The sequence below is a fragment of the Danio rerio genome, chromosome 13 (assembly GCF_049306965.1).
Source record: "Danio rerio strain Tuebingen ecotype United States chromosome 13, GRCz12tu, whole genome shotgun sequence".
Lineage (NCBI taxonomy): Eukaryota > Metazoa > Chordata > Actinopteri > Cypriniformes > Danionidae > Danio > Danio rerio.
This window is the reverse complement of record NC_133188.1, coordinates 38,592,165-38,618,650: the sequence shown is the minus strand read 5'-3', so window position 1 is coordinate 38,618,650 and position 26,486 is coordinate 38,592,165. Positions and strand designations below refer to the sequence as shown.

The window sequence follows — 26,486 nt, the reverse complement described above, 5'->3', positions numbered from 1 at the left end:
ACAGTTTACTACTACAACTAATCATTAGTCATAATAATACTACCATTATTATTAATTTGTAAAAGTAATTCAGGCACATAAATAATGGGCACCTTTTACTATGTTGTTTTACTATCAATAGTATCCTTACTGTGTTGTTTTTAGTTATCTGCAGAACTCACACTCACTTTAAAAGGGTCACACTGCTCGTTAACACAAATTTCTAATCACATGGCAGCAAATGCATTTAGACATGTAGACAGCTGGTCAAGATGATCTGCTACAGTTCAAACTGTGCATCAGAATGGGGAAGAAAGGTAATTTAAGTGACTTTGAACATGGTTGTTAGTGCTAGACAGGCTAGTCTGAGTATTTCAGAAACTGCTGATCTACTGGGATTTTCATCTCTAGGCTTTACAGAGAATATCATGTCAATATGGACCAAAATATTTCCAGTACTTTGTTAAATCTATGCCACAAAGGATTAAGGCAGTGGGTCCAACTCGATACTAGTAAGGTTACCTAATAAAGTGTCTGGTGAGTGTATGTCTAAGAACATTATATGATGCTTAATTCCTTATTTCAATTATTAATATTGAAATTAATATGAATTAATATCAATATTATTAAATTTTGCTGTGATTATATACTGCTAAAAAATAATAAGGGAACAATTAAACAACACAATGTAATACCAAATTTATTGTTTTTAGCAGTATACAGTTGAAGTCAGAATTATCCCACCCCCTCCCCTTTTGTTGTAATTAATATTTTACTTCATATTTTTTTAAGACAGCTTAAAGTGACATTTAAAGGCTTACCTACCTAGGAAGGTTAACTAGGCAGGTTAGGGTAATTAGGCAAGTTAGTGTATTATGATGGTTTGTTTTGTAGACTATCGAAAAACAAAATACCTTAAAGGGGCTAATGATTTTGTCCCCAAAATGGTTTAAAAAAATAAAAACTGCTTTTATTCTAGCCGAAATAAAACATAAATCAATAAATCAAAGGGGGGCTAATATTTCTGACTTCAACTGTCTATACGGCCGCATTTTACAGAGATACATTTCTGTAATACAATGGACAAAGTACAGCAGCTGTTTTATACATCTTATTTATTTAGTTGCCCTTTCTTACACAAGTTTCATCCACATCTTATTGCTCATTCACACAAAGAATTTGGTTTTAAAAAGTGGCTGCAGCACCCCTAATTCCCTCTCACAGTCCTGCAGCTCTACATCCTCGCTGCAGCCACACTTTGGTGGTCTTCAGCCTTCAGTGGGTAATTGATTATGGGATTGAAGCCACAGGGTTTTAAAGGGGGGAAGGTGAAAGAGGTTTCCAAGGTCAATGCCTCCCTCCTCCTTCTCTGCCTTTCCTTTCTCTCAATTATTTGGACAGAGTCTTCAATGTAATAGTCATTAAGGTTCCGCCACCAGGGGAAACTCCAAATATTTGGCTGTGTTTGCTACAACTTTGAACAGAGTAATTCTACGAAAACATGAGGATGTTGTTTAGGTGCGTCTTAGCAGTTTCTAGTTCACAGGCAAGAAGAAAGCAGACATCTGAAGAAAACACAACCCCGTTAAGCAGTACAAAACACACTTTGGCCTCAATGTTGATTAGGAAATATGTGTTCTTCATATGCTCTTTATTTTGCAGCTTTTATGTGATGTTGTTTAATGCACTTTGTATTTTTCCCCTGTCGTATTCGATGACAATAGTACTAAACACGTTTCCAAATATTAAGATGTTTTTTTTTTTGTTTGTTTTTTTGTAATGCCATGTCATTTACAGGAACAGAATTCTAGAGAAAAAAAATGGGGCACATATTCATTTAATCTACTGAATCACAACACTGCGTATAAACAGCTGCTTACCTCACTCTGGCAAAAATCTGTCCGCCATCCCTCCAACTTTATTTGTGTAATTGCATCCAGAAGGGGAACATGAGAGCTGCATGAGCCTTTCTGAACTTGTGAATTATCATTTTAAGGTTAGCCTTGTAGTTGCTAGGTATTCACATGGTTGAACTGTAGTGATAAAAGTAACAGTTCTTGGGTTGTGCATCAATAGGAAAGCATGTTAGAAATCTAAATCTTCCAACATCAGATCTTGCTAGATAAGTATCACTGGTGGACAGACTTTGAGAACTAACACAAAATGGGCTCTATTGTAACGATCTAGGCGCAAAGTCTAAAGCACATATTGCAAAAGCATTAAGGCCATGTCAGAATCCACTTTTGCTGTTTTTAGGACAGAAAATATGGTCTGCATCCTGGCGCATGGTCTAACAGGGTTGTGCATTAAACATGTAATAAACCAATCAGAGTCTCATCTCACATTCCCTTTAGAAGTCAGTTCCATCACACCCAGGGTGCATTTGCTATTTACATGGTGGACTTTGTAAGTGTAAAAATTGAACGCTTTACTAGCGAGAAAACTGGTAAACAATCCATCTGCAGTGTGAGGATAAAAATTGAGCCTCCTCCATTCGGCCTCTTTATTTTCTCTCTTTACTTACTTTACTTTTACTCTTTAATTCACACCTTTACTTTCGTGGATAAGCAAACAGTGTTATGCACACTCTACTAAAGACAACCATTTGTCTATTTAAGCGCTTGACAACACGCCAACAATGCACCTTAACACACCTGCTTTATAGACCGGAACACCCAAACTGTAAAAAATGCTGGGTTCAACAAAATCCTTCATGCTGTCCTAACACAAATCGTTTAAGTTAACTTAATTGTTTTTACAAATTTAAGCGAATTGGACAGAAAAACATTTAGTTGCCCCCAAAAAACTCAAGATTTGTGTTGGTTCAGCTCATTGTATATAAGTAGTTTGAAAAAGCAGCAAAAATATATTTTAAAATCCTGAAAATATACACACTAATGGAACGGGTAAAGAATTCTAAGTCTACAAAGTGGCGCAAATGGATTTGCTATTTAATCAATGTGGCGCAAAACGTGAAAATTATGGTTGAGCTGGGCTGAAAATAGCAGCAAATGGCCAAACAATTCTTGTGCCTTATTGTGCTGGGTGTATGATAGGGCCCAATAACTTACCTCACTAAAATAAGCTCAAACAACTTGAAGTAAAATCATAAAATACAGTCTAGTCATATCTTAGATATAGTTATTTATTTAAAATCATAATGCCAATTTTGTGATTATCTGAACTACAACAAGGAATATTTCAGCTCTAATCGTTTTTTACAGCAGATTTCTCAATGTGCAGCGTTACTGACAATCATGATCTTAATGTTCATAATCCTAGATAGCATATCATAAATTGCAGACAATAGTTTAATTATGCAAGAATACAGCGGTATTTGTGATTTGCTGTTTGTATAATTGTGTAAACTGTAAAAAGCAATTAGTTACTTTATTTAAAAAAAAGGGGCAAACCTTTGCGGTAAAGGCAACACGTTGATTTAACTTAAAGTCAGTAAACCCATTGACTTACTTTTATAAATATCCACATAGTTTGTTTTCCTAATAATTATAAGGCAACAAGTTTACTCTCTTTTTTTAAGTCAAATAATTGCTTTTTTACAGTGTATTATACATTTCTTTTATCTAATATTATTTTTCTGGGGCACACAGTCGCCTCACAGCCAGAAAGTTGCTGGTTTAAGTTCCAGCTGGACCAGTAGGCATTTCTGTGTGGAGTTGTATGTTTTTCTCGTGTTGGTGTGGGTTTCTTCCGGGTCCTTCGATTTCCCCCACAATCCAAAGACATGTACTATAGGTGAATTGGATGAATTAAATTGGCCATAATGTATGAGTGTGTGTGCAAATCTGAGAGTGTATGAGTGTTTCCTTGTACTGAGTTGTGGCTAGAAGTGCATCGACTGCATAAAATATATGCTGGAATAGTTGGTGGTTCATTCTGCCCTGATAAGTATGGGACTAAGCCGAAAGAGAATGGATGAATGAATTTTTCTCTATGAAAGTATTTTGCATGCATCAGGATAAAAATAGACGATATTAAGAGGTGGATGATATGAAACATTTTATATATTGCTGGGTGATTACTTTGATTATTTATGTTATTTCAACACCTATTCCTTGTTCATAATTATTGCACATGCACAACAACACAGGGATTTTTTACAAATAAATCCATGTTAGTATTAGCATATTGTCGTTTGATTCTCTTGTGCACCATCTGTCTTGAGCTAATATTATGTATAATCACCAATTAATTATTCCTAATGTGAACTGGTGATCATTTATTCCCATCCAGATGGTTGTTACTCAGCCTTGGAACAAAGTCAATTGAAGGATCCGTTGCTTACAGTTTGAAGGCTTGGGACGGTGGTGAAAAAACCTGACTTCATATATTCAGCTAAGTCGCAACCAATTAGATTGGCTAAGCATAAAGTGGGCGTGGCTGTAGAGATGACAGTGAACAGAAGAGCGGCCCCTGGAAACACGAGCAACACAGGAAATGTTCAATATGTTGGAGAGTGTTAAAAACCGTGCTGCAGCTTTCTTTAGCGAGGAGCCCTTTCTGACAGTGCTCAAACTCTGTTATTCTTGGCTGTGAGTCTGGGCCCTCTCTCCGGATCTACCTCTCTCTCTCTCTCCCTCTCTCTCTCTCTGTGGTGGCGAGTACAGTCAAAACCAAAAGAAAACATGCTTCGAAAGAGAAAAGTTGGGAAATAGCAGAAGGGGGATAGTAACCCTCTCCTCATTTGCCATGAAGAATGTATTTATTGCATGTATTTAGGACCAGTGCCCAAGAGAATCTCATTATGTAAGATGTATAGCCACTTACTTGAAAATGATTAACGCTATTCCAGTGCACAGTGTGTTGCACTAGCTCATCACGAGAGAAATTAGTTTGAAGCATCTAAAGTAAGAGCTCCTGGCAAAAGACTTTGTGTTGTGTTGCAGCTGTTCTTAATGTTTGAATATCGTGTAAAAAGAAATTAAGGGGAAAATTGGTATTCCTACAAATATTTGATCAAGGTATCATGCCATATATGTTTTGCTGAGCGGTAAATGAAAAGCATTTGTGCGGTTCTTTAGTAACATGACCCCCCCTCAAAAAAAAAAAAAAAATTGTGGAATGCCAAGTTGCAAATCTGGCCTCTCCCTCTCCTTCCTTCGTCTCTGATAGCAGAACATTTGCACGCTACTGACACTCTGTGGCAACCACAGGGAATCCTCCACATTCCTACCAATCACTGATACAGATTAAAATTGTGAAAAAGTAAATCTAAGTATACTGCTGTTGACTTTGACAGACACGGTAAGAGGTGTTTGCACCAGGTTTCCCTGAACTAAGACTCAAGTATGGTTAATAATCCGGCATGTGAATGTGTCCTCTGGAATTTGGAAGCTGAAAATGAAATGAAAGGAAAAAGTAGTCAAGCTTTAGCTTAACGTTTGTTAAAAGGTGCTCAACCCCATTAAACATGTAAGACCTACTGCAACCTTAAAGTAACACACTCATCTTTTTTGTAAACTGTGGGTTTCTGACTGATAGCAGCAGTATGACAAATGCCATGTTTCCTTAATAGAGATTTAACTTGCATTTTTGTGAAAGCAGTTGATGGAGATTGAGCAGCAACATGGATTTATCTATCTATCTATCTATCTATCTATCTATCTATCTATCTATCTATCTATCTATCTATCTATCTATCTATCTATCTATCTATCTATCTATCTATCTATCTATCTATCTATCTATCTATCTATCTATCTATCTATCTATCTATCTATCTATCTATCTATCTATCTATCCTATCATAACCTATTTTTTGTCTGTCTGTCCATCCGTCCGTCCGACTTGTGCACACTATCAGAAAAATTATACAAAAGCTGTCACGGTACACATATGTATGAAAAGGGTCTATTTTAGTACCTACAAATTTAAAGAAGTAAACCTTTCCAGTTAAGTAGTTGAACATGATGCTACACTTTAAAAATCCATTAATTAACAGGTTCTGGTTTTTCACGATTCTCTGTTTTTTCTCCATGTAATTGTGGTTGTGAATTATATTATAGGACCTTAATCTTTGCTCTGTGGAATTTGGATATTTAAAATTATCTGTGCAGTTTAACAAGATGACTTTTATTGATATATTAGTAGTTTGAAGCAATATATCTAATAAGAAACATAAGAGAGAGAATTAGGTTGATAAAATATGTTTTTAGGAAATGTTCTAGCAGTTTATTACCAGGTTTTTGTAGAGTAATTTATAACACCAATACAGATAACATCAAACTATTACATTTGTAATTAGTGTCTTTGAAAATTTTCAAAATCACAAGTTTTTGTAGATCTCATAAGCAATTTTAAAGAATAAAAAATTAAACAAATAGATGCAAAAAACATGAATCACAAAATACATTTTGGAAGATATTACAGTGTAAATGTAAATGCAATGTAAATTAAGCCCAATTCCCAATTAAGGAAATGTAAAAAAATAAAAAATGCAGGTTCTGTTTTGACTTTGAAAAGTTAACCCAAAGTTTAAAAATATGTTGCCATTTACTGTACTCACCCATCACTTATCACAATCCTGTCTTAGTTTCCTTTTTCTGTTGAAGAATATAAGAATCCTGTAACCATTACCTTTCATATTAGGAAAAACAAGTAAAAAGAAACTCCAACAGGTTTGAGACCATTTGATGAACTATCCCTTTAATGGATGCTTTGTCATGCAAAACAATTACCGCATCCCACCATGTCATCCATAATTGTGCACAAATGTTTTGGCTAAATACATTTACAAATATCAGAGGAGCCTTTGATCAAGAGGCTTAACAACTTGCTCTTAAAAAAGTACTGGAGCACAGTGACCTTTTCTTCAGTATGGAGTGCTTGATACAGCCCTGACAGTTCTTTCTGCTCCTACTGTGCTCAAAGCCATTGGTCATAATTAAAACATTATGATTTGTGCTTGCAGGCATTTTATTGACCCCGAAATATAAATGCTAGACAAAAGGAATTCTCCAGCAACAACAGTTTAATTATGTGTTTTATGAATGTGCACATCCTGTACTCTGTAAAATAGGGTTGGTAAGATTTTTTAAAGTTTTTAATTTAAAACACATTAAAATCATTAATGATGGTGTAACATGGCTCTTTAGAGATCAATATATATTAACTGTTTAATAATCACCTGTGTGTGGCACGATGGCTCAGGTGGCTTGTGTTCATGTGGGTTTCCTCTGGGTGCTCTGGTTTCCCCCCACAGTCTAAATGCAGCATAGGTGAGTTGAATAAACTGAATTGGCCGTAGTGTATTAGGACCCGTTTACACTAATATGTTTCAGTTTTAAAACGTTTAAGTTTTGCTGTGGTTACGCCATCCATCCACACAATGCCAGAGTTTTCGAGGTCTGAAAACGGAGCGTTTTAAAAATGTTAAAGAGGCTGTTTTTATTCTAAAATGCTGCTGCTCCGTGTTAGTGTGAATGGGGGAAAACGGAGAAATCTAAAAATATTAAGTTGCCTACAAAAAGTTCAGTCTTGCTCAACTCCAGAGGACACATCAAGGGAATCTTCAAAGGGAACAGTGTATATCATAACCTCATTCACATCACCCTAGCTACGTTGTTTCACTTTCTTAACTATAATATGGAAACATGATATAAAGATCTGTCTATTTACATTTAAATATTAGCTACTTAAAAGACACTAAAAATGTTGAGGCATCATGTAGCTACATATTTATATGACCGTCATCTTCAGTGTATGCATATTTAAAACAAAACGGAGCCTACAACATTACTGCCTCCTTTCATTGTCATTGAAAAATATGAAACACACCCTCTCTTTTGCTGAATACAGATTTAATAATTAATGATGGCTATTATAAGAGTATAACATACAATAAGTTTATACATTATAGAAAACTAACGCAAGCAATCAGTCAAATATGTAAAATCAGTGTACGCGGTTACATAAATTAATACATTAGCCTAACTTATTTTTGCGCTCAGCCAAAACACGTTACTTAAGAACAAGTAATAAATTCAAAAGACCAAAGTCTTTCCCATATGTCTTTAGATAAAGACAACAAGATGAATTAAATATCATGTTAAGCAAATATAGTGAGATTAGATCAGGCAGTAGATCCTTGATTAGCAGTCCGACGTGCACAACTCTCATCTGGGTAGATATGGAAAGACTGCCTGGTGCTTGGACCTCTAAAATAAAGACTAAAATGAATGAGTCAATGGATGAAATTTGTGTATCAGATAATCCTGAATACTTAGCATTAGCATTGTAGCTTAGCAGAGCACAGTGACTTTGATAGCGGGACTGCAGTTCAAACCAGAAAGAATATGAATGATCAAAGTTCATAATAGTGCCACTTCTAAATGATCTGCAATTTTTCTACATACAGTACTCACCGGTAGGTCATCTATGCTCTTAATTTAATTCACAAATCTCTTTGAGAGCAGAGCAGTGTTCTTAGTGCTTTCCATATGAAAGACCCTTAATTGAAACTAGCATTCATCTCAAGTATTCATCGGAGCCAAAGCCTCATCCTATTCTCTTTCAGGCCACTGCTAAGCAACGACCTACAGAGGATTTATTTTTTCGGTGAGAGGGGATTGAATATTGATGCTTTGTGGTGGTCTGTTTTGCTTTCGATAAAGGTTTAGGGGATGTGGGTGAAAAAAGACATACCTAACTCTTTATGATCCTCAGAATTTTTGCTCCTTTTCGTACTGAGATGGTCAGGGAATGGGAAGGAACTAGCGATTGACATGGCAAAGCATCCGGAAAACCTACGTTCCAGGAGAGAAAACACATTTAGTATTGTTCAAAGGTTCCTGTGTTGCTCCTGCTTTCAGACAGTGGAGAACGATTGCTTGGAGTACAACCAGGATAAACCACAAGATCCCAGGTCTGTCGTGGATGAAGAGAGCATTCATATTGTTGTTGAAGATTTGGGAATAGACAACCCTGGATTTAGCCTGTCTGAAATTGAGCGCTGTGGTCTACCTCAACAGATCACAATGGGCCGCTCTGCAAGTTCGGTGTCCATGTCTCAAAGAGCAGCACTAAAAAAGAAACTTGCGCCACTTTCCTCTTTACCTCTTCAATCCAGAACAATCCAAAACAACGAGGACGACTCTACTGTTGACTCTCTGTTGTACGGATCTGGCAGCTCTAACATTGGAGATGATGGTCTTCTCACTCCACCTGTTATTAATCTTATTCCTCCAACACCTTCTGACGTGATCGATGATGACCAGTTTTTTGACATGAACTCAGAAGAAGAGAGCCCGCAGCAAACATCAGGCAGCGAAGGAGTGGAGAGTATTGGGAGTGCTGCTATTGGAGAACAGGAAAGCGAGGAAGATGTAGACCAAGGCATGGAGTCTGAAGTTAATCAAGGGGCCAAGGAGGAAGATTGTCCAGTGGTAGAGCCCAAAAAGGAAGAAACATTCAAGAAGAACAATGTGGATAAGTCTACAATCCAATTCCTGCGTAGCACATTTCAAGTACCACCTCTTCCTGAATATCCGCGAAAAAGTAAGAAGCTACAGCAATGTGAGGAACTCCGTAGCAGAGTAGATTGACCTTTGTCATTATACATTCTGAAATAGTCACTTGTTCGTTTGTGTTGTCAGAAAGCCTCAATACTGGAATCAGTTTGCTGCAGTTCACTGAACACAATCTGGGTGAGTCTCTTTTTATATGTGATTCATTTGAACAATGCTATTGGCAAAATTCAATTGCATATGCAGGATGTGCCTAGAAACAGAAGGAATGAGAAATGTTTTTCATCTAATCACAAGACATGATAGTGTGTGCTCATCAAAAATATGTTCAGCTCTACAGTATACACTGCATCCGGAAAATATTCATAGCGCTTCACTTTTTCCATATTTTGTACAGCCTTATTCCAAAAGGGATTAAATTAATTTATTTCCTCAACATTCTACACACAATATCCCATAATGACAATATAAAAATATATATTTTTAATTGTTGCAAATTTATTTAAAATAAAAAACCTGAAAACTCACATGTACACAAGTATTCACAGTCTTTGCTTAATACTTTGTTGATGCACCTTTGGCAGCATTTACAGCCTTAAATCTTTTTGAATATGATGCCACAAGCTCGCCACACCTGTCTTTGGGAATTTTTGCCCATTCCTCTTTGCAGTTCCTCTCAAGCTCTATCAGCAACGTGATGATGGGAAGCGACAATGTACAGCCATTTTCAGATCTCTTTAGAGAGGTTCAATAGAATTTAGGTCTGGGCTCTGACTGGGCCCCTCAAGGACAATCACAGAGTTGTTGTGAAGCAACTCCATTGATATTTTGGCGGTGTGCTTTGGGTCATTGTCCTGCTGGATGATAAACCTTCGCCCCAGTCTGAGGTCAAGAGCCCCCTAAAGCAGGTTATCATTCAGGATGTCTCTGTACATTGCTGCATTCATCTTTCCCTCTATCCTGACTAGTCTTCCACTTTCTACTGCTGAAAAACATCCCCACAGCATGATGCTGCCACCACCATGCTTCACTGTAGGGATGGTATTAGCCTGGTGATGAGCTGTGCCGAGTTTTCTCCAAACGTAACACCTGGCATTCACCCAAAGAGTTCAATTTGAACACCAGACCAGAGAATTTTGTTTCTTATGTTCTGAAAGTCCTTCAGATGCCTTTTGGCAAATTCCAGGCAGGGAGTGGCTTCCGTCTAGCCACTTTACCATACAGGCCTGATTGGTGGATCTTTTGCTTATGGATGATGGAGGTCACTGTGCTCATTGGAACTTTCAGAGCAGCAGACATTTTTCTGTAGCCTTTCCCAGCCTTGTGCCTTGAGACAATCCTGTCTCGGAGGTCTACAGACAATTGCTTTGACTTCATGCTTGGTTTGTGCTTTGACATGCACTGTCAACCCTGGGATCTCATATAGACAGGTGTATGCCTTTTCAAATAATGTCCAATCAATTGAATTTACCACAGGTGAACTCTAATTAAGCTGCTGAAATATCTCAAGAATGATCAGTGGACACAGAATGTACCTGACCTCAATTTAGAACTTCAATTGCAAAGGCTGTGAATATTTATGTAGATGTGATTTTTCAGGTTTTTGATAAATTTACAACAATTAAAAAATAATAATAATAAAATCACTTTGTCATTATGGTGTATTGTGTTTATAATTTTGAGGAAATAAATGATTTTAACCCATTGTGTAATACGGCTGTAACATAAAAAAATGTGGAAAAAGTGATAAGCCATGAATGCTTTCCGGATGCACTGTATAACCTTTGATTAATATAGTTCTTCAGTGAAACTGATATCTAAGACAGTCTGGATTGCTCACCATCCACTTGAATGTCTGAAATGCTGATATCTTGTCTTTCATGACTCATCTTTTTTGGGATTTTTACTCATCCAGGTGTGGTTTTCAGTGGAAAGGGCACAGTTCAGAGGGTGTGGGTGGACATGCCACTGTGCAGGTCCCATCATGCACAAAGCAAGTCCTCACGACAAAGATATTTAGACCCTTTAGAGCGGTGTGCTGTTGCTCTTGTCCTTATTGTTTGGTCTGAAAAAATGACACCAACTGAGGTGTTGTGCTGTGACCAAAGGGAAAACTGTTTAAGGACAATGGTGTCTATGCTGTAGCAAGGGACTGCATTTATGCAACTTTATCTGATGATTCCCCAACGTAAAGCCACATGACCTGTTCTCAAGTGCAGCCTGAAACCTTTAAACACATATAGGAGCCACAAATCTTCTATGAATGAGTCAGCCCAATACCAATAAGTATCTTTTTTAAATCCCCGCTGTACTTAGATCTGTATTAGAAAACAAAGTGATATCATGTAATTTTTTTAAATAATTTTTTATCATAGGCCAAAATAAATGTCTTTTTAGAGTTTGTAACTGCTTGCTAAAGCAAACTTTCTGAAAGAGCTCTGGTTGGTTAACATCATTGAACTACCTTGAATCCGTGGGAATTGCTCGATAGTTGAGTGGACAATAGTGGATAGTTTTGTTTTTTTTTCTTAAGTTTGAAACAGTTTGCTAAAGTGATCTACATAGAGCTTTTGCACCGGTTGGTAAACACTTTGAACTTTGGTCCTTGGGAAATGGAATCACATGGTGGGAAATAGGCACCAAGTGTGCCTCACAAAAGTGGAACTAGAAACATTTCAGGCTCCCCCTTGTGGCTGAAAGTATCATGGTGCATTCACACCAGACGTGGATGAAGCGTCAAGCTTGAGTGATTTACATGTTGCCAATGCAAAGATGCGAATAGATAGTGTTTATTTAAAAGTGTTTATTTAACTTGCGAACTACGCGATTTGAAAATCTGAACTTTAGCAGACATTTGCGTCAAATTAACCAATCAGGAGCTTGCTCTTAAAGGAGCGTGATTATGACGTAGCACCTGCAGTTGGTGTCCCGAGGGCAAATCCTCCTGCCAACACCGACAAAAACTTAACAAACCAGGCTCGACTCACCATCAGAAGCGCCACTGAAACCTTCCATCATCCAGGTACAGTTTCTGGAGGAGTTGATGAAGTCATAGAGCTGGGAGCACCTTGGAAAGGATCTAGTGCATTTATTCCCCATTAGAGATCATAAATGGCACCTGTCTTGGGTCTGTGGATTTTTTTTACCAGGAATTTTATTTGACATTTCAAAGCAACTTTTACAGAAAACTTTGCTTCGGCTGGTTAACACTTTCGAAACACTAAGCAGCAATTTCACAATAGCTAGGTGTGCACTGAGGCTTTCCTTTTTGAATGTGGAAATCTTTCCTGTACATTTCTTCTGTCAAGTCTTTTGAGATTAGAAACAAGTAAAAAAAACATAAACACATCAATAAGCTGCCTTAAAATATAAATTGAAGTTTTACTTCGAACAGTGTTTTTTTATATTTAATTGTGTAGATCTGCTTTAAAGCAGTCTATTATATGAAGTGCTATTTAAATAAATATGTTGTGACTGGAAAAAACAAAACAAAAAGCGCTCTGGGGTAAGAGTGACTGTTACCCTGATGAAGGCAGACTTCTGCCGAAACGCGTTGGTTTTTAGAGATCTAGCCATGTGAATAAAGGCTTTTTAATTTTTTCACTTTACTCGAGTGCCTTGGACTGATTCTTGTTGCAAATGTTGTGACTGGAATTCAGATAGCCCTGGCTTGGTCAGTTAGCATTTCTGTGTGTTTGCATGTTCTCCCCATGTTCACGTGGGTTTCATCTGGGTGCACTGTTTTCCCCTACAGTCCAAAGACTGAAGGTATACTGTAGATGAATTGAATACGCTAAATTGGCTGTAGTGAATGTGTGTGAATGCAAGAGCGTATGGGTGTTTCCCAGTTTTGGGTTGTGGCTGGAAGGTCATCCGCTGCGTAAAATAATTGCTGGATAAGTTGGTGGTTGATTCCGCTGAGGCGACCCCTGGTTAATAAGGAGATTAAGCGAATAAATGAATGAATGGAATGCTGATTTATTTACAACACATCTATATCCCTTTTGTCAGATGCTTTCTTAATTGTTGATTTCACAGCTTTTTGTTTGGTTTCATTTATTATTGATAGGAAAGTGCACAATATGTATTTATGTTTTCATATTAAGGTAATTTGCAGGCCAATTGTGGGGGCAACAATGGGACGTTTGCTAACAGTATATTTCTGCAAAGGTATTTCAAACTTCTTTTTACCTCTAACCAAAGAACAAATATATTGTATATCATATTGTATATCAAGTGTATCAAGGCCTGTAAGAGCATTGTCAGATCTGAATAAATATATGCCCTGACAGCACAGGTGTGCTAAATCGTTTCCAGCATTTGAACAGTTTTTCATAACTCACTCTTCTTAAAGTTCAGCGAGTTTGGTTCAAAGGAAACCGTATTCTCCGGTGCCGTGTTTCACACTGGTACAGAGTGCAATGGAGACTTGGGGGAAACAGCTGGCAGGGCGGAAAGACCTAGATACTTCCCACGATCCCAAAGGCCCCTTTCGCTCTGATCCTACAAATATCTCTACCTCTACCTCCTTCGGCCACATGGTTTTCGAGTAATCCAGTTTGCAATTTACTGGCTGTTTGCAAGGAGGAGAATGTGTTGAAGAACAGCACATATGCATGCTATTCTCCTGAAGCGAAATCTCGTTTTTGTCTCCCTCAGATCTTGACCTGTGTTAAGTCCTTGGCTTTACTGAGTTTTCCCTGCAGTCTCAGGGAACATATCCTCTTCCTGTTCACTGTCTAGAACGACCAGAGCTGACTGTACAGCACAGACCGTGTGAAGTGGCCCAGTTTCTGAAAGCCTCCTTTCCTTCGCGGGACCATTTTAGATCTATCTGGGGACTAAACAAACTGAGACGCTGTCTCATTTCTAATCATCATGTTTTGCACTTTTGTTCTTTTTGAACAGACTTAATTACAATATGAATAGATTTATTTGATAGCTTAAGTGTAGGTTGGTGGGTAAAAAGGATCTTGTTTGTTGTTTAAATAGGACAGTTTTGCACAGTTGGTGCTGGAATCTGGACGAATTCTGAATGGCAGTTTAAAGGTCGTTTTGCTCTCACAATTTATTTGCACTGGAATCAAGTCACTCTCCCTTATTTCTGCGTGTCAAGTCAAGTCACATTTATAGTCATTTCAACCATAACTTGGTTGGAATAAATTTATTCAATTACATTTATTTATGAAATTTAACATGCTAATGTGCTAATGCTAGTTTGCCGCTAACTGAGATTTAAGTTGACATTTGGTGTTTACTGGCTGTACCTAAATTCATTTCCATTAAACATTATGTTTACAGTAAGCTGGGAATAAATTAAGTAGGGAATTCTGGTCATTTCCCACCCCTGTCACAACTCAATTTGGTTAAATAATTACTTCTAAGTCTGCACAAAGTCTGCATTGTTTGCCTACAGTTACATTATTACTTGATTTAGAAAGGTAAATGTGATGAAGTCATGGATGTAAAGCACAGATACATGCATGCATTATCATATGATCACAGTTAATGATAAAATAATGTATATAAGCAATAAGAGGGACGCAGAGGGTACTGGTTCAAGAAGGTCACTGGTTCGAGCCTCGGCTGGGTCAGTTTGGACCCAGTTGTGTGGAGTTTGCATGTTCATGGTACTCAGGTTTCTCCCACAAGTCCAACAACATGCGGTATAGGTAAATTAGAGATAAGATAAAAAATGTCTGTGGTGTGTGTGTGTGAATGAGTGTGTATGGATGCTTCCCAGTGATGGGTTGCAGCTGGAAGGGCATCCAGTGCGTAAAACAATTGCTGGATTAGTTGGCGGTTTATTCAGCTGTGTTGACCCCAGATTAATAAAGTGGACTAAGGTGAAAAGAAAATGAATAAATGAATAAGCAACTAAGAATTTCTTTAATGAGCTGCCTCCTAATATTTTAGTCAAAATAATATTTTTAAGCACTGCATAATTTTGCGTTACTGTATACTTTTTGATTAAGGTGATCATGGTCACATTTATTGCATTTATAGCATATTTATGCAACAAAACAACCAAGAAACATCAGTTTAGAGGGGCTAAAGAAATTTAATGTAATGTAATGTGTATGTATATAGCACATTTATCGTGTATGGCCATACACCCAAAGCGCTTTACAACCATGAGGGGGAGGGGGGCTCCCTCCACACCCCCACCAGTGGATGTTGTAATGGCAGCCAGTGCGCTCACCACACACCAACTATAGGTTGAGTGAAGAGTCAGTGATAGAGCCATTTCGGTGGATGGGGATGATTTGGTAGGGGCCAATGGAGGGAATTTGGCCAGGACACCAGGGTTGCACCACTTTTTACGACAAGTTTAACGTCTCATCCGAAGATGGTGCTCACTGACAATATAGTGTCTCCTTCAGCTTACTGGGGCATTAGAACTCTCACAGACCACAGGTTAAGCACCCCCTGATGGCCTCACTCACACCACCCCCAACAGCAACCTAGTTTTTCCAATGTGGTCTCCCATCCAGGTACTGACCAGGTACCTCAGCCCTGCTTAGCTTCAGTGAATAATCTGTAGACCCACACGGAATCTCCAGATTTACGCAGATTTTTAGCCCATCATTGAGTCTGTGTATTTACTTGTGTAAATGTGTGTAAATTTATATTTATTAAGTTTCTTTTATTAATTTCAGTAATACTTTTGTCTAATATGAAAATGTGCATATGATTTATTTACAATACAGTTTATATAGTAACAGTTTCTGTTTTTTAAATACTTGAGAGACGTGCTTTGTTCATCAAATAAGTGGATCTAGATGGATTTGCATTGTAAACATTAAATAAAAGTTAAAAAGCTATTATTTTTTTATTTCATGTATTAAGTTTTTTAGTTTCAATACTGCCAAAATCATTCTGCATAAATACGCAGATTTTTTTAAACAAAATTTTCTGCAGAAATAGCAAAAAAATATCCGCAGATTCTGTCTGGCCCCACTAATCGGTCTTGGGCTGCATTTTGATATGGCTGGAGCTAAAATGTCAGTTCTTCATCTTTAAGAGGGAAGGACAGTGCTGTATGTGTCAGAGGAGCTTCGCAGTGAACGTTTGTTAGCCCCTATATGCAAGTACAGTATGTCTTTTTAGGGGCCAGCAAGATTATTGTTGGGACTAGTGAGATCTTACATATTTTATGTGATGCTCTGGGTCTTGTTCTCATACTCTGTTTGTGGTAAAGATAAGGCTTCCAATAATTCTCTCAGCTGTTTTTACAAGGCATCGCAAGACCCTGTGGTCTGAATCATTGCATTTTCCAAACCATGTTGTTAGAATGCTTACAATTGTTTTTGTGTAGAATTGTGGTCAGGAAGGGTGGATGGAAAGAGACGCTGCTGTGCTTTTTTGGCTAGTGAGGTGGTGCAAGGGATGTTCAGACCAAAAACGTATCCATATCGTCTCTACAGGACACCCTTTGAAGCGATATGGGTGGTGGTCAGTGTAAGGCTTTCTGAAGTCTGTGCCTTCGTTTGTTTTGTCAACATTTTGAGAGAAATTGTTATATGCACAGCAGTCTGCTAGATACTCCAGCTTGGTTTTATATGATGACTCAACATTGTCGCTGATGAGGCCCAGTGCTGCAATGTCGTCCTCCAGCTTGATGGTGTGGTTTGTACTGCATTTGGCAGCTCAGTCATGAGTCATCAGGGTGAAGAAAAAAAACCAATAGGGCTCCAGTGCTCAGTATGATGGTGCCGGCCAGTTAGATGTCTGGAGTCTCCCAGAAGGAAAATACAAATATACTGTTTAGGGAGGTGTTATTGTTGAGAAAGCTTAGTTAATTTGTTACATTTTAAGAGATAATTGTATTGAATATATGGATGTTTTAACTTGTATTTTTCAGATATTTACCTGTAAAGAGTCTATATAAATATAATGCATTCCTGTGACGGGTAGGTTGAATTTCAGCATCAGCATTACTATAGTCTTAAGTACCACATAATCCTAGAATTCAGTGTAAAATGCTGATTGTGAGGACAAAAATATTTCTTATTGTTCTTAAAGTTGTGATTTTTATTTTTATGGATAGTGTGGTGCATTGTTTTTTGCATTTATGTATAAAAAAAATCTTGACAGGCAATTGTAGGATTTTCATTTTAGGGGGCTCAGCTCTTTATGGGGGTAAACAAAATATATATTTGTTAAAATTTATTTCTTCTATTTGTTATATTGGAATATATATATATATATATATATATATATATATATATATATATATATATATATATATATATATATATATATATATATATATATTTTTTTTTTTTTTTTTATGCAGTTTTTCTTTTTTTAAAAACATTTTAAATCATTTTAAATTATTAGCCTCTTTAAGCTATATATTTTTGGAAAAAATGAAAGATAATTTTTTTACAGAACAAACTATTATTACACAATATCTTGCTTAACTATCCTTACCTGCCTAGTTGACATAATTAACCTAGTTAAGCCTTTAAATTTTACTATAAGCTGTATAGAAGTGTCTAAAAAAATATCTAATAAAATATCATTTGCTGTCATCATAGCAAAGATAAAATAAATCATTATTGTTATTAGAAATGACTTATTAAAACTATTATGTTTAGAAATGTGTTGAAAAAAAATCTTCTCTCCGTTAAACAGAAAATGGGGAAAAATAAACAGGGGAGCTAATAATTCAGGGGGCTAATAATTCTGACTTCAACTGTATACAGTATATATAATTTTTTTAATTGTACATTTTTTAATATAAATTTACATATATTTAAAAAATATATATATGTAGTATTTGGCCACATAGCCATTTGAGTTCTAAATGAACCAAATAGGCTCAACACACACCAATTTACTGTAGTACAAAACACTTACAATTTCATTTTTCCATGTATTAAATAAATAAACTGTCACTCTTCTAATTCAGAATGGCATAAATATAGAATTATAAAAAAAACATACAGGCTAATTAAAATATTTCACAACCATAATTTAAGTCATAACAGGAAATTATTTTTAATACAATACAACACATGATGTTTCACTCTGATGTCACTCTGATATGTTAAATGCGTTCTGTTACTCTGTTTAATACTGTGCATGAAAGCATGCTATAGTTAATGCCACATGCACTGTGATAATAGCACAGCATCACTGTGGTGCAGTGGGTAGCACAATTGCCTCACAACAAGAAGGTTGCTGGTTCGAGCCTCTGCTGGGTCAGTTGGCATTTCTGTGTGGAGTTTGCATGTTCTCCCCATGTTGTTGTGGGTTTCCTCCGGGTGCTCCGGTTTCCCCTACAGTCCAAAGTCATGCACTGTACAGTCCCTGACAAATGTCTTGTTGCTTGTGTACAAATTGACCAGAAGTGTCACTCAAATATATATCTAATCAAGATTTCTTTTACCAGAATTGGCTCATTTTAATCTCAACAGCTGTCAATTGTCAAAAGTATTATAATATTTCCGGCTTGGGAACACCAATTGAGTCAATTTTTGCAAAGACATAAGTGTTGTCACCTTGTCATATGAGCTTCACATATGACTAATAATGAATCAATTAGTTCTTAGGTGTGTATAAAAAGAACCCCAGTACACTAGACCTCCACATCAACTGCAACTAGACCTCTGCAAACATATCTAAGATTCACCCTGAGACTAAAGTGTTGATTATCAAGAGGCTGAAGACCAAATCCACTGCTGATGTAGCAGACACCTTTAAAGTGTCTCAGCGTCAATTACAGAGGATTAAAAAAAAAGTTTTATAGAGACTGGAGACGTTTTTGACAAGCCCAGGTCAGGAAGACCCCGCAAGACATCTGCTCAAGAGGACTGTTTGTTGGCTCGAAAATGCAAGGCCAGCCCATTTTCCACTGAAGCAGAGTTCCACGAGACCGGGTCACCTGAAGTCCCTGTGTCAACCGAAACAGTTTGGATTCTGTCTCGAAATGGCCTCCATGGCCAAATCAGTGCCCTGAAGCCAGCGCTAAACAAAAGACAATTAAAAAACGTGTGGTATTTGCCAAGAGCCACAGCCTGCTAAAAAGATGGACGCTGGAAAAGTGGCAGAAGGTGGATTTTTCAGATTAATCTTTTGTTAAATTACACCACAGTCACCATAAATATCAAGGATCAGAGATTCACCCAAAAAACAGTGAAGTTTGGTGGTGGAAAAATCATGGTCTGGGGTTGCATCCAGTATCGGGTGTGCAAAAGATCTGCAGGGTGAAAGGTTTAAAATACCAAGAAATCTTATTGCTACTCCTTATATTCTCAACTATAAAAGAGGCCAAATTCTGTAGGAGGATGGTGCTCCATTGAAAATTACATTTCCATATCAAAGTTTCTCGAGACGAAGAAGATCAAGATGCTCCAAGATTAGCTAGCCCAGTCACTAGATATGAACATGATTAAGCATATGGGGTAGAATGAAAGAGGTAGCATAGAAGATGAAACCAAAGAATATGGATGAACTTTGGGAGGCATGCAAGACAATTTTCTTTGCATTTCCTGATGACTTCATCAATAAATTGAATGAATTCTTGCCAAACCATGTGGATGCAGTCCTTCAAGCTCATGGAAGTCATACAAGATAATAAATTTGGATCTCACAGCACCACTACTTCATTTGCTGACATATTTTTTTATTTCCAGTAAATTTGTTCAATTTCTGAATAGGCGACAGAACTTTTGTCTTTCTAAAATGTGACTTTTCTGTCTTGATTAAATGATAAATCTTTTTTTAGTAAAACTGAACTTATTTTAGTGCATTAAACATCATTTGGGAGGGTTTTAGCTTTTCATATGAGTTATTTCTAACACCAATTGATCAAAGTCAGGTTAATAGCAGGTGTTTCTACAAAATAGATAAGCGTCAAGACTTTTGTCAGGGACTGTAGGTGAATTGAATTAAATAGCCATATTGTATGTGTGTGAATGCAAGAGTGCATGAGTGTTTCCCAGTGTTTTGTTGTGGGCATCCTCTGCATAAAACATATGCTGGATTAGTTGGCGGTTCATTTCGTTGTGGTTCAACCACCGGGACAAAGCCGAAAAGAAAGTTAATGAATGAATAAACATAGCAAATCGTTCGTTAAGAGTTGCACTTTCGCTGGAAAAAACATTAGATGGGAAACCCAATTACTACCTATGACATAGGACTACAAGTGACACAAGTCTTTCTACAGCAAAGAACTGGAAATTTATAACAATCTATCAACAAACACACCTTGTTCTCTTGCTCGGCACAGCTGTGATATCCTGATTAAAGGAAAAACAAGTTAGAGCCCCCCTAAAAGTGGCCTAGTGATGCCCATAATTGTTTATGAGTATGCTCGATAAAAAACACTGAAATATTTTTTTAAGGTAAGTGGTTGCAAACAATTTATATGGAATGAAATTAAACAAACAAATCAAGTTGAACAGAATGTATTTTGTTTAAAATCAGTCCATATAAACTGTTTGCCTAAACTTACTTAAAAAGCCAATATATCATTATTTCACTGTAGAATTGTTCTCACTGTAATTGTGACTTAAGGCTTGGCATAAGTCACACAGTTGCATATCCTTCGATTTACCCTGACACACAAAAATTTAATTACATGTCACAATGACAAGCAATTTGGAAGTGTTATTGCTGAACAACACAGACAGAACACAGAAAAAAAATAGTTTTTTCTCTACGTGGAGGGGATGTGCAATCAATTGAAGCTAGTATATTCACCTTATTCTCAGCTGACGAGCGGGCGCTGCCATTTGAATATTTTTGTCTTGCGACTTCCGGTCACATTCACTTCCATTCATTTTTTGACGTTAACAACTGCTCGTTACGCTGCTTGATGTTGCAATTTAATATTTTCTTATTATATTATGCTACTTGGTCTGTGTAGTCATGCAAACATTTGTTTGTTGAGGAAGTAGTTTGGCCATTTTCTGCCGTTTATTATTCCTAGTCATTTCTACCATAAGCGACTGAATCGGAAGTTCTAAGACAATCGCGAAAACAGGCGCACTTCCGCATTTTAGAATAAGGTCAATAAACTGGGCTTGAGTGGGCTTGAGCTTAGATTCACATTATGGTGTCCTCCATTGTAGCATAGCTGCTTTTTTAAATGTGCTAATTTGTATGCTAAGCAAGTTTATCTAACTCTATTTCGTTTTGCAAGTGTTTTGAGAAGTAAGAAAATAGACCTCAGTTTTATGCGTTAGCTGACCACTTATGATCAGATCACTGAAAACATATCAATATCAGGTGAAAACAGGGCCTTTGGTCAAATTTCCCAACATCTTTTGCTGAATTGACAAGCCTGTTGGTTTCCTCAGGCAATGTACAAACCTGGCATCAATGCCGAACATATAGCGTTTCCTCTTATGTTCAACAGGGATTCAAGAATGGATATTTGATAGGACTTTAGGCCATCGTTTGAGTGTGTCAATTCCCAGCACTTGTTTGTTTTTCCTGCTTTTTATGAAGGAAGGGGAGGAGGGGTTCAGAAAGCATTGCGGTTATGGGAATGTTAGAATGTCTGCTGTCTGTGGGAAAACATAGCATGTCACTGGTCACTAAAGTATGCCACTGGCCAGACAGAACCTCACTTGTCCTTTTCACTGTCAACCCAGTTTTGCAATATCCCACAGTTCAGCAGTGTACTGGCATGTAAGTACAAAGTATGCAGAAAAGGCTTGTGATAAATCATTGATGACTGATGCCACAGAACCAAAAACAACTACAGCAAAAAAAAAAAATGCCTTCATTCTTCCCTCAACATTATTAGCTTAAGTTTTAGCGCTAGCATACAGAGATTAAGTACCTGTTTCCGGCTGACAATATTAATTTGACAAATTCCAACCAAGCTTTCAAGTTTTCTCCACAGAGCTCAATACACCAAATATGGTGTTCTTTAGTATCCAGACTTGACTTTCGAACCAATTTTTCCCATGTTAGCTTGAAGTTCTACTTGTTTTGTTTCCCAGAGATGGACTCAATGACCCAGACAGAGTTGGGACTTCTCCGGACCCAAAAGTTCTTTCCCATCCGCTTAGTAGGCATCTGTTAATAATGCTGATATCTTTGTTGATGTGTTGTTTTACTCATTTAGATGACTTGAGCAGCAAGGATGCCAGCAGCCGTGAGTTGCTAAAGGAAGAGTTGAGGCTACTACCGCTAAGCTGTAAGATGAGCATGCTAACACACCAGAAGGTAAAAGCACTTGATGATTATGTCTGTTAATTAATACAACTGAAAACAGTGATTAGCAGCTCATTGCCATAATTCATATTTCACACAGAATATGTGATTTGACCCTTGTTTGTCATCAGAATCCAGCCACTAGGTCTTGTAGTTTGGGCGATCCGGTGCCAAGAAGTCAAACCTTTCACTCTGCATGTCAAAAACAAGATGAAATCCTTGAAGATGAGGAATCTCCACGTCAAAGAAGGATAACTGTTGGTAAATGCGTGATATGATCTATTGCCTGGATGGCAAAGGCCAGGTTGCTAATACTTTAAGCAGTCTCCCTCTAGGCCTTTTAACTAGCATATCCAGTTAGGGTTTCTTGGTTAGCTTAACCACAACAAAACAGTACAAAATATCTTCTAGTAAAAAGAATTCAAGTTAACAAAAAGATTGATTTTTAGTTATAATATAATATTTGGCCAATCCATTTTGATTAGGAAACCAAAAAGTGTTATTGGATTTTCAACCAGGTTTAAAGCAAGATCCCAAACTAGCAGTAATGCTAAACTAGCATACACATTAAGGCTTGTCTTTTTTTAGCAAGACTGTGAACTTGTTATTTCCCCTCTTCCCAGCATCCTACATTCCTCAGTCAAAGGAGCACACTGGAGAAAACGCAATGAAGGTAACGCTGAATGTGAAAAGTATACTGACAGCATTTTGGCTTTACTTAGAGAGTTTCATTTCTCTTCTTTTCTTAGTCTCATTTTTAGGATGTAATGTCCAGTAAACCATAAAACTATGAACGATTTTAAGCACTAATTTTAGTGCTTATTAAAATTGTGCAAATTTTATTCAAAAAACCATTCGCAGTCAGTAACATAAAAGGCTCTGCTTGATGATACACCCCCTGACTAAAGTCTAGACTTCGATCCCACTTGTAAAAGCAACTAATTAATGGTAGTTGATCGTTTGTGGCCGAAGGTAGATTTTTTCCAGATTAATTATCTGTTAAACTGCATTCCAATCATCACAAATACTGCAGAAGACCTATTGGAACCCGCATGGACCCAAGATTCTTACGGAATTTAGTCAAGTTTGGTGAAGGAAAAGTCATGGTTTGGGGTTACATTCAGTATGGGGCGTGCAAGAGATCTGCAGAGTGGATGGCAACATCAACAGCCTGAAGTATAGATGGGGCCTTTATAAATGCAAGTCTCATAGAACAGAATGAAGATGAATTCAAAGAATCTTGATGAAATCTGGGCGTCCTGCAAGAACGCTTTGTTTGCCATTCCAGGTGACTTTATTAATGAGTTATTTGAGTCATTGCAGAAATGTATGTATGAAGTCCTCCAAGCTCATGGGAGTCATACACAATATTCATTCTTTTTTCACTGCACCGTGATTTTATATTCTATACTCTACATTATTTCTGTTAAGTGACAAGACTTTTGTCTCAGCAAAGTCAGACCTTACTGTCCTAATTAAATAATTAAAAATCAAGGCATGACCATATTTTATTTGGCTTATTTGAAGCCTTTGCATGCTATTATTTGATGTTGCTAAAACTTGAATAAGCCACAAGACTTTTGTCAGGTAGTGTACTGTTGCAAACAACACGTTTCTAAAAACAGCAGTAGTTACACGTGAAAACACTCCTCATTTTACATTCAGAGCATCCACAGCTGTAGGGTATACGCAAGTACACTCATGCAGCATTTCATGGGTTCCATAGTTAAAGAAATTCTCCCTGGTTAAAGAAAAAACAGTTAAAGTCCTATTTTCACTCTTTTATGGTGGAATGTTCTAAATTAGTTTTTTTGTGTGGACTCGTCTTTCATCGCGTTAATTCCCCACGAACATGCAGGAGGATGTTCACAACCAGTTATTTCAAGTTGATGAATGTGTCTGCATGCATGCGTGTCCTGAACTTTAAAAGCTGTATGTATGTATTGCGTGTTTGTGTTGTATCTGTCTGTGTTTAGCAGGATTCTAATGGGTACAGAGCCAAAAATCTAGCAGAGCTGAACATGGATGAGGTCTGCCAGTGGTTTAGTAATATTGGTCTAGAGAAATGCCTGCCCTTCATTAGAGGTAAAATAGAGTTTGCACATTTGTTTTTGTCATTTTCCCACCCTTTTTAAATGTTTTAATTCTGCTAAACATTCAAAAAGACAAATGCATAGACCACAAACCAATAAGTGTTCACATTACGCATTACTCATTTACACTTTTAAGTTATTGCATCAGTTTAAGAAGTATTTCCATGCATCACTTTAAAAAGAGAGGAAAAACAACATCTACTAGCCTATATAGCACCGTCGAGACTTTTACTATTGCTAGTTAATGATTCGCAAGACCTTTTTCGCAAAGTATTCTAACCAATAAAGAGCTATTTTAGAGATCCATTGGTGTTATTTATCAGAAAAAAACAGTTTGAAGAGATGTTAATGATCATTTTGTGGCTTTGGGTGGATCAAACCCTACAGAGGCAGAGTTCAGTGGATCTCACATCGCTTCTATTGATCTCAAGACTCTTGAAATCCTTCAAGTGTCCAATCTGGAGGATAGAGAGAGGCTGCTGTCTGCCATTTACCATGAGTTACACCCACCAAACTCCACCACCCAAAGACTCGACTCCCTCCTGGGTACCATAACACAGTCATGAATTGTTCTGAGTTCACGTCTTAGTGCTTTTGTTGTATCAGTCTTGTAAAGTTTGCCTCACTTGTTTTTTTCCTCCAATAGAAAGGTTTGGTCCACACAATGTTGAGATATTCACAGCGGCTTTGGTTTCCATGACCAAGTCAAAATCTTCTCCGCAAGTTGGCAACACGAACCGCTGTTCATTCAAATTCAGGTAGAGTGCCCTTCCTCTTCATACAATGTGAAACCTTTCCAATATTGCATTTACATTGTTTGCGTACCAGCACTCATAGATTGGCCTGAATATGTCATGTTTTCATTCACAGACAGGAGCAAAGATTTCAGAAGAACTCTCATCTCATGGAGATCACAGTAAATGGTACAGTTTTATACAATTCTATACCAAATAACTGTCAAGCATTTTTCACAAATTATTTTTTAGAGCTCTGGCAAATATTTATTTCTGCTATTTTGTTTTAGCTTCAGATCGAACAGTTCATTTAAGGACGCCCAAAGAAACAAGTGTGGCGAAAGTGATAGAGTCCTGCCTGAGGATGCTGGGAATAAATGAAGACAAAGATCACTTCAACTTGAAAATCAAAGAAGGTCTTGTATATTTATAAGCAAAATTGAATAAAATATGTTTAAATTAAAATATATCCTTTATCACAGATGACAGTTGAAGTCAGAATTAATAGCCATCCTGGGATCCGTTCTTTGTACCTGGATTACTCAATTACTGGATGTGGTTACTGGCGATTTATAAGAATTATATATATATTAAAAAAAAAAAAAAAAAAATAAAAAAAAAAAAAAATATATATATATATATATATATATATATATATATATATATATATATATATATATATATGTATGTATGTATGTATATATATATATATATATATATATATATATATATATATATATATATATATATATATATATATATATATATATATATATACAGTCACATTTATTAGACCTCCTGTGATGTATTTTCTTTTTTAAATATTTCCCAATTGTTAGCATTTAACAGAGCAATGCATTTTTCACAGTATTTCTACATTATTTTTCTTCTGGAGAAACTCTTTTTTTGTTTTATATAATTTGCAGTAAAAGATGTTAACATATATTTATGGATAAGTGCCATAAGTATGCCAGTGTGATTATACACACATAAGCAAAAAAGGAAAAAGATATGAAATA

The 26,486-nt window shown here is 36.9% G+C and overlaps 1 protein-coding gene across 8 annotated transcripts in view; it reads left to right on the top strand.

The window, feature by feature from the left end:
• Nucleotides 1–26,486, top strand: part of LOC101882067 (uncharacterized) — a 180,420-nt gene that overhangs the window by 129,730 nt on the left and 24,204 nt on the right. For 3 of the 8 annotated variants that reach the window (XM_073920161.1, XM_073920159.1, XM_073920160.1), the window contains 8 exons: nucleotides 22,552–22,652; nucleotides 22,772–22,901; nucleotides 23,264–23,313; nucleotides 24,620–24,725; nucleotides 25,121–25,279; nucleotides 25,380–25,491; nucleotides 25,604–25,656; nucleotides 25,758–25,883. In XM_073920161.1, the coding sequence (XP_073776262.1) occupies nucleotides 22,629–22,652; nucleotides 22,772–22,901; nucleotides 23,264–23,313; nucleotides 24,620–24,725; nucleotides 25,121–25,279; nucleotides 25,380–25,491; nucleotides 25,604–25,656; nucleotides 25,758–25,883 (760 nt within the window). In that variant the 5' untranslated portion in view covers nucleotides 22,552–22,628. Of the gene's footprint in view, nucleotides 1–1,761; nucleotides 9,496–9,593; nucleotides 9,645–22,551; nucleotides 22,653–22,771; nucleotides 22,902–23,263; nucleotides 23,314–24,616; nucleotides 24,726–25,120; nucleotides 25,280–25,379; nucleotides 25,492–25,603; nucleotides 25,657–25,757; nucleotides 25,884–26,486 lie in introns of those variants that run through there. The other 5 variants (XR_012388825.1, XM_073920156.1, XM_073920157.1 and 2 more) reach the window with 3 other exon arrangements.